Genomic DNA, 9,330 nt, shown 5'->3' on the forward strand with positions numbered 1-9,330 from the left:
CGCCCGTTGTCCGACTTCTCTCTATCTCTCTGTTTGCGAATTTCTCGCGGTGAAAAGTAAACTTCTCGGTTCGGGATGAATGAAAAGTTCCCTTAGGGAATGTAAATGGACTTGGAACGAACGATATTTTCGCGCGGTTTAAAACAGCTTAAACGAAACGAAGATAAATGTCAGGTTGGAGAAAGGTTCGCGTAAGACGCGTAGACGAAGGGAGAGAAAGGCTGGGCGGTGTATAGGTCGGTATCGAAAAGGGTTTAAAGGCGAGGTCTGACAGGCGAGGGGAGTGAGCGGTTCGCGTCCAGTTCGATTCGCAAACGAGCCGCTTCGATTGGTGTCCCTCGTTAGCCGATGTAGCTGAACCCGAGATTGAGGAGAGGAAAAGGGAGGGAAATAAAAGGTAAATACGGAGGCAAGAACATTCAGGGAACGTCTTTCGCGAGGACGTAACGACATTGTGGCAGAATAGGTCCTTTCGACAACGTTTGGCCCTTCCCTTCCCTTCTCCTCCACTCTTCCAGCGGAATTACGTGCTCGACAGCCTCGATACACAGTTCGGCCAATCCGAGGACCTTTAGTCCTCCATGGAAGTCATTTTTCGACGTTTCTATCTTAATTTACGACGTGCATACAACCATTCGAGAATACACTTTCCCCCCGTCGTGGAAGAAGTTGAGATTATCCCTAGTTTATCGCGAGACAATTTCTCCGTTGCGAAAATTATCTTCGTCCGGCGTCAGGAGCATCGTCCTGACAAAAGTGACCTCGGATCTGAATTTTTCTCAGCTCGGTTGTTCCTTCTTTTCTTTCCTGTGTTCCGTCTTCGCAGCTTCCGCTTCCTCCCCAGCTCCGTCAGGCTTGCCTCGGCGAAGGAAACACGTGTTGTCCGAACGAAATTGAGGTGCAGCCAGTTGGTAACGCGACGCTACACGCCGGGGTTTCTCGGTTGACTGCCCGTGAGCACTGGTCGTTCCACGGAAGGGCCATTTTTCAGAAATCTCCTCGGTCGCCTCTCTGTTCCGTGACGGCTTGCTCAAAGAAAATTGAGATTCAGCGGCTAATTGAATTAAAAGTTAAATTACGAGAGACGACGTCTCGCGCGCTTCTCGTGCGAACACTACTGCTAAATGATAAAGCGAGTCTGCCTTTTCGAAAGGTAGGTACACAAGAGACACCTAGCCGTGTTCTCCGCACCGATCCACGAAAGTTCCACGGGCGATTTGATCGCGGGGATTAACAGGGACAAAAATGCTGACTTGTCCTTAACCGTTGGAATCAAGGGGATCCATCGAGACGGGGGAGAAACGAGTTGGTCCAATCGGACGGTTTTCCGCAAAGCCATCGGTCTTAGTTACGGAGGCAATTGAAGCGGTTCTCGGCGAAACCGCTGGTCGAACCGTTTTTTCGCGCAGTTTTCGGAGATGGGCTCGTTTATTAGTCATGGTTTAACCGCGGGTCGAAGACCGTGGCCCGCTACCTGCGTGCTTGCGTAAAAACGCGAGCTGCGGAGAATAGGTGGAAGAGAGCGAGTGGTAGCTGCAGGGGGGCCGTTAAAAAATAATGGGCTATGGTCGTTGCTGGCGGTGCCGTCACCCTGGCACGTGCGAAACTTTAATGACTTTCGCTCGACGTAACGTCCGCTCTCGTCCCTCGCCCGTTTTCCTTAACCCTCCATGTGTAAACTGGGGCCTCGTGCGGCGGGTCCACTCGTGTGGCGAACCGCCACCGGAGATAATCCACTTCTCGGCTGCGGGAACGCTAGATGTGCCCAATCCCCTCTACGTACCCTTCTGCTCTGACTTCGCAGACGATCGAATCGGAAGATAGCCGACTGGGGACTACTCCTCTCTTTATTAATTCACCGCGCGTTCGTCTTATCTTCTCGACCACTACCCGCTACTTCCTTGTAAATGCCACGCGAGGATACGTTCGCCTCGCGCGTACCAAAATATTTTCACTCGACTCGCCTTTCTCTATTCTAAACCATGAAAATTCGTGGGCGACGTGACGAAACCTTTCTCGTTTCGAAATGCAACCGTATCGGCGGGGAAAGTCACGTTTCGGTTACCGCGATAAGAATAATAGCGATAAAAAGGAAGTACCGTTTCCCCACGTTTATCTTTTGTATTTTCTCGATATCTGCCGCTTCATTCGAGCGAAGAGTAAAGTAAACTAATATACATCAAAGCGGAGGTTATTGCGGCACGTTTGTTCATCGAGCCTAGACTCGAACCTAGAGGAAGGAGTTGCCGGATGAAGGATCCGCTAAGAGGTAGCGGAGAATGATCGACGCGGTGCTCGGCCTGGGGCTCGTGCATTTAATTGCTATTCCCTGGCTGCTCCATCTTTCCGCGTTAATCGCGCGGCGGAGGCGGTGACGGCGGCAGCGGCCTGGCACGACTCTGCGCATCTTTCGCTCCGTGTTCCTCCAATTCCCCTCCGGATGGGCCCCGGCGCGGTTCTCGCCGAGCGGAGAGAAAGAGGAGAGTGGCGGAACGATCTCGCAAAGTTCGATCGACCAAGTTTGACGGGCGAGCCGTAACTTTGGACGCGTTCAATATTTCCGAATAGCCCGGCGCCGGCTTTTCACGGCACAGCCCTCGTTCCTCGCCTCGGCAAACTTATACGCGTGATTTGTGACCTCTGACCCTGCCGGACCAGATAAATTCACTTGGGTCAATTTTTTAACGGAACAATCGATCCGACCCGAGATTTCAGACGGACCGGCGGTGTTTTTTAATAATTCACGCTCAATGGACAATAAAAATGAGAGGTCTTGCGCAATAAACGTAAGAGGCGTCTATGCGCATTGTATCGGTGAATTGCAACGAGCTAAAGCAGCACAGGGGACAGTTCCCTCCATCCAATCCCCTCTAAGAAATCTCAGAGCCCTCGCTCGTTCTTCGTCACGCGACGGACTTCCAGATCTAATCTACTCAGCCAATAACGGCAATGTGTGCGAGCAGAGGTGTCGCTGTTACGCTACAGCCATTTAGATTGGCGATTGAGCGGATGATTGCCCTGTCCACTGTGCTGTTTTAACTTGTACGTAGGTAGCGTGCCGATGTCTCATCTCCGCATAGTACATCCTCCATTGAGAAGAACTGGTAATTCTCTACCAGGACTAAGTGAACTTTATTACCCTCAGGCACAGTCGCACAGTTCCTCCTCGTTAGTTGGCAATCGTGGAGTATATCGGTAGAGGCGACCCACTGCTTCGCGACGGGCTGAAAGTACGCGAGTTTGCGCGGGGGTGAGAAAGGCGGGAGATGCAATTAACGTTAGAAATTGAAGTGCCGAAATGAAAGTGGACAGGAAGAGGCGTGGACGCGGCGCGCCGGTCCGAGAAACGCGCTTAGCAGCTCCGTCGAAAGGTCGCTCGTTAAAAAATGCAATTACGATTGTCGCAGCAGCGGCTTGCGGAATCCGAGATCGCGTTCTCGCCGTTCCGGAGGGGAATTGCGCGAAAGCCGATATCGCCTCGGTGGCTTGCGATTTGTATCGGTTTTCACGGATACGGCTCCTGGGGCTCCGTTGTCAGACGAAACTCGACGTCCACCGCAAAATGTGTCTGACGTCCGTTGTGTCTGGAAAGGACGTCGGCGATGGCAAGATGGGAAGAATGGTAGATGTACCATTTCGCGTAAGTGATTTAAACTATCGTCCCTAGACGATGCTCCGTCCGCGTTCGAGCCGAGTTTTTCCATATTCTACACGTGCAGATACCACGGTAGAATTCTCAAGGTGGAAATTAGAACGGGCAGCGTAATGGAATCTTTGCCTCCTCTCGCCGATGGTCGCCGCGCTAGATTGCAATCGAGCGGCTAATTTTGGAAAGCGATAACAGAGCGAATCTGGAGCCGATGGGAGTTACAAGCTGCCCCGTTTAATTTCGAAGCCAATCAGCGAAAGAGACCGCGCGTTCTCCCTTCGACAACTTCCTCGACGTAATCCTCGACGGGTCGAAATTTCGGTGAAACGTAAATTCACGGATCTTGTCTCTCGATACGATCAGAAAAGGTACACGAATCGAAAGTGGTGGAAAAAACAAGCGATTTGGCTGAGCGACGCGAAAACCAGTCAGAAGCAGATTCCGTAAATATCGCTGTAACATTTTCCACGCGGAAAAGGTTTAATAATTCGACCCCCTAGCCCCGAGCGATCCCGTTCCGATTTTCTATCTGTCTCCCTCCCCCCGCAACCCCGGTCCTCCCTAGGTCCGATTCTCTCGGGCTTTCCCGTCCGACGAGGACGAATGTAACAGGGACCAACGTGACGTTAATTCGTTTCTACTGCAAGACGTATGATTCTCCGATAATGGTCCGCTTCGCCGGTATTCCGCGGCTATCAGCGACCCAAATTGCATACGCGAGACAGGATGCTCGAATCATCGATATTGATTGGTGTCGAAGGACCGCGTTAATTGCACTTCAGACGTTACCTAGCCGGCGAACGACGGATAATCGGTTCCGTGAATTTCGGGCCTGGTTGCATAAGTTGCTTATTGTCCGTGGATGAAATATCGCTCGGTTGCAGTTCGAAATGGTCGATGAATTTTAATGGAACTCTCCTAGGTCGTTGGGTATTTCTTCCGTCGGCTGTACGTCGTCGTTTCCGAAGGCGAATCTTTGACGGGGAAGGAGAAAATAAAAATAACGGCTGAAAAGCTTCAAAGGTATTCGGTTGAAAGCGGATAGCTGGTCGGGAGAAGCCGCGAGAATACTCAACGGCCGTCCCTCGCTCCATTCTTCTACTTGAAACAGATATTTGAGTAGAACCGTGAAAATTGCGGAAGTGGATGAATGGAGGGTAGACTCTGGACGTTGATCGGAATTACGTTAATTACTTTACCGAACGTCTTCTCGCAAAGACGGGCTTGAATGGCCGCGGCGGAGGGCGCGGTTCCTCCATAATGGCCCCCCCTTCACCGTAGCATCCGTTCATTGTTACCGTCGACGCTATTGCGTGGCTTATCTCTCGACCTAAATTGCATCCACCGGATACGAAGGACCGGTCACTGACGTTGACTGACGTTGAAACGCGGAAACACCCTCTCCCGATAATTATGCCTAGCCTAGCTAGCGCCGGTTACAATTTTCGCCAAATTCCCCATCGATGTGCGTCGATGTGCGTCGATGTGCGTCGATGTCGCGGAATTTGCCGCGACGCTTTCGCAATTTCTCCCTCTTGGACGTTCTCTTCCTGTCCTTCGGCAAAGCGCGACGGGAAGAAAGGGGTAACCGTTGCATCGACGGCGGTGGCACGAGTGCGCCGCCTCGGTGATTAAGACCTCCGACGATACGCGATAACGAGGCTCACGAATTTCGGCGGAAATTTCCGAGGAATTCGTCCGCTGGAGCTCTCGAGCTCCCGTCGTTTTCCGAGAGGATCGCGGGGGAGGAGTTTCCCGACTGGCGGAATTACCGATCGATCGCTCGAGGGCGAGAAAGAGAGAGAGAGAGAGTGAATGGGGCGAGATGAAACGAAGGGTGGGAAGGGGGCGCCATTGAAACTAATAGATAGGTAATTAGCGGATAATGCAGTAGCTTTCTGTCGGGTGAAAAAAATGCTCGATCGTCGGGGTATATCCGTTAATGATCGATCAAAGCTTTGTTCTTCGGGCGCTGCGGTCAAAAGGAACTTATTGCGCTTATTAAGTGGACTACACGCTACCGGAATTCCTGTAACTCCGACCGGCTAATTAAGCGAATAAGATAATTCTCGTTTTGAAAGGATCGAAGGAAAAAACGAACCAACCGGCGCTTCTCTGCTTTTATTTTCCAGGTGCGGAAGATGTGTTCAGGTTTACAGGGAACGAGACGCACACAGACTACTTTCGGCTGGTGCTCCGGGACGGGAACTATCTTCTGGTCGGCGGAAGGTAAATAGAGGATTCATTTGGAGCGAGTGCTTTAATTAAAGGATCGCTTCTTCTTCCCTCCTTCTTTCCAGCTACCGGTTCGAGAGGGCCCGCAGCGCCGCGTTCCACGCGCTCGGGCCCACTCGATCCTCTACGTGTGCGGATTATTTTCTCACGGAGGAACCTCCTTTCCACGGATTTTCCCTTCGAGCATCTCCTCCTCCTCCTTCCTCTTTCCTTGCCGACGATGAATTCCGAGAGCGGCCACGGAACACTGTTCTTCCCTGTTAATGAGATCGTCAAACTTTATTTAGAAACTTCCTTGTACGCTTTACTCGCGAGCCTTGGAATCCATCAAGCGGCTTTGCACCACGACTTTCCGTCCAATCTTTAAAAAGACTTCTCCTTCCTCTTAACAGAGGAGGAAGATGTAAGCCGTAATTAAAACGCGATATATGTACATCGCGGAATCTGGAGCACGACACTACCACTCGCTTTAGTTTCCCTTTTTTCCTCCCTTTCCCGTCGAACCGCCACCTTCTCGAACAGAGATCGTTCGTTCGACTCCGCTTTATCGATTGCTATCTTTCCTCTTCGTTCGTTCGTTCGTTTAAGAGAAAGAACGAGAGTGGAGAAATCGGTAGTCGGAGGATGGTTGCGACAATTAGGTTACTCGCGTGAGCGAACGCGAGCCGATCGCGTCGTGAACGGTTTCTCGTCGTCGGCGGAATTACGCTAATTGCTCGATTGATTTGCCGGTTCGTCGGATTCGCTTTTTCCCCCCTTAGATTTCGGATTGTTTCGCTGGAAATCGCTGGCCCTCGGAAACGCGAGACGCGACAAGAGGGCGGAGGTAGACCTCTCGGAATATTAATCTCGAGCCGTGCGCCATAAATCTTGGCCCGTTTGTAATAAACGGGATCCTCCGTGCTGACTTCTCCGCGTGGCCTCGTGCTTTCTATCCACGTTTTTTCCGCCGTAGATTTCCACGCGATAGATTCGGCCGACTGCATTTCCCTGGCGAATCGAAAGGATTCGTCGCGCGATAAGCGGACAAAGTAAAAGGATTGGGTGCAGCGTTCGGTGATTAATGCGGGATCGGAAAAGTGTCCTCGGTGGAAAGAAAATGTTCCAGAGCCTGCAAATAACAGGATACTCGTGGAAAAAGGATACGTTCGGGGAGATTCAGGGTCTCGAGGGTTTGTTCGAAATTCTCAGGTGTCTTCCATTTCCCCGTAATTTCTCCGCTGAATCGTTACCTCCCTGGCAAAAGTTCTACCGCGCATGTACAGAGAGGCTTTCAGCCTTTCGCGTCTTTTCGAAAGTGTGGCGAAAGGACGAAGATACAAAGAGAAATGGAACCGGTTGCATGATTACTAAACCGGGGCTCGATTGCGAGCTCTCGTCCCTCTTGTTGAATAGGCGAGGGAGCGATCGTCGAAAGGTTCAATAGGCGAAACCCTCCATTCTTCCTCTTTCAGGAATCTCGTGCACAATCTGAGCTTAACCGACCTGACCGAGCAGCAGAGGCTGACTTGGTACTCGACCGACAGTGACGTGAAGATGTGCCTGGTGAAGGGCACGCCGGAGGAGAACTGTCAGAACTACATTCGCATCCTGGTGAAGACGGACACGAACACGCTGCTGGTGTGCGCGACGAACGCGTTCAAGCCGATGTGTCGGGACTACGGGGTTCATCCCGGGAATTACACGATTCTGAAGGAGAAAGGGGGCCAGGCGAAGTGCCCGTACGACCCCAGGCACAACAGCACTTTCGTCTACGTCGACGGGGAGCTATATACCGGCACCGTGGCCGATTTCGCGGGAATGGACCCGATCATCTACAGGGAGCCGCTGCAGACCGAGCAGTACGACTCGAAGAGTTTGAACGGTGAGCAATCAATCCACCTTCGACTTTCCATTCTTTTTTTCTTCGTTCTTGCGTTCGTCGTTTTAACGGAGGTTTAATAATAGAACATCTAAATAAACAGGGGTGTGTAGGTAAAATTGTGTACTTTCGGTAGCGCGACGTGTATGAATTTGAAAGGTAGATCAAGTGAGTCATGTGGGTAAACCTAATCGAGCGTGTCGTCGTTCGAAGCACGTTTTCGAAATTAAAAAGTGGTTAGAGAGTACACCGGTGGACGGTGCCATAGTGGAAAGCGACGGGCAGGGGGCTGGATGATGAATTGGAGGCGAAACTGTCGACGCTAAAGTACGATTAAAAATTGAAATAAGGGAAGCGTGGTCTGGATGGGTGTGCAAGGTAAACAGCTGTGGAGTGTTTTCGGTGGGAGAAAGAGGTCGGTGGGGCAACGGAAGAATTTATCGCTCGGTACACCGAACGATCCTCCCCCTCGACTGCCCTCCTGGAACGAACTTTACATTCTCCGCGAAAGGGATCGCGGGGAACAATTACCGGGATGTCCAGTGGAAGTCACGTTAACCGTTCTGGCACGATTCTTTCCGGTGGTTCGGCGCGACCGTGGATAATTCGTATCGTAAAGCGTTTGGAGAAGTAGGCGGTGGTCTCTCGAATTGCTCGCAGTATTCGCTCCCGCCGGGCCGGAAAAGTTGAAGCTGCAGTTCGATTCGGTATTTACAGGGCGGCGGGAGGAGGGGAAGAGGAAGTTTCGACTTTGAAAATGGTCTGGCCGGGTGCCACGGGGCGAGAAATTACCGGAGAAGCGTCCCGATCATGAGCGTACACTCTACGCGGTGTGCACTAGCTTTAATCCACGCGGTGTAATTCCGAGATTAACCGTGGTGCGTGTGTACGTGGATTTCGCAGGCTCCGTGCTCGCTGAGATTATTCCGCGGCCCTTCCATATCTCTAATGACAAAGCAGTGCCGCGTCTCTCCCGACGAAATACGTCTCGCGGCACCGTCGATGGGAACTTTTAATCCGGATAAAAGACCGGCCTGCCTGCCCCTTGTCCGCCCAGCTCTATTTCTCTCTTCTCTCCCTCTTCTCTCCCCGTCTCTCTACCCTACCGCAGCTCTTTTTCGCGGATTGTTATTCTTAACTGCTTCATCGGGCGATTCTCGTAAATTGCCCCGTCGAACGACACGGCTAACCCTCCGTTCGAGGGAAAAAGCCGGATAAACGCGACAAAGCTTTATCTCGCGCTAGATCCAAAATTAATCCTTTAAATCGTGGGTTAGCTCGCGCGGGTAGCGAATATCTAACGTGTGTTACGTGGAAGAAAGTCGAAGGGCGTGGGAGAGAGTTACGGTTCCCCTGCGAATTTGCCGAAAGGTCGAATTTTTATTTCGGACGGCACCGCCACTGGCTGGCGAAGAATTATAGTTCGGCTAGCGAGGGATGACGCGAGGAGGACCCGAAAGACGGAAATTTTTTACGAGAACCATTCGACGTCTCGACCCTGGAGACGCGGCAACCCCCCGAAGGAACACCTTCGCCGCAAGAAGAACGAGGACGAGGAAGGGGTAAACGGGAGGAGACGCGTCAC

At 51.8% G+C, this 9,330-nt stretch overlaps 1 protein-coding gene across 1 annotated transcript in view; it reads left to right on the forward strand.

Annotated features, from left to right (window-relative positions):
• LOC108580014 (semaphorin-1A) overlaps nt 1-9,330 on the forward strand; it is a 106,874-nt gene that overhangs the window by 93,827 nt on the left and 3,717 nt on the right. The window contains 2 exon segments of the mRNA XM_017943663.1: nt 5,782-5,878; nt 7,339-7,748. Coding sequence (XP_017799152.1) covers nt 5,782-5,878; nt 7,339-7,748 — 507 coding nt within the window.

This window comes from Habropoda laboriosa, unplaced genomic scaffold (assembly GCF_001263275.1).
Source record: "Habropoda laboriosa isolate 0110345459 unplaced genomic scaffold, ASM126327v1 scaffold2, whole genome shotgun sequence".
NCBI lineage: Eukaryota > Metazoa > Arthropoda > Insecta > Hymenoptera > Apidae > Habropoda > Habropoda laboriosa.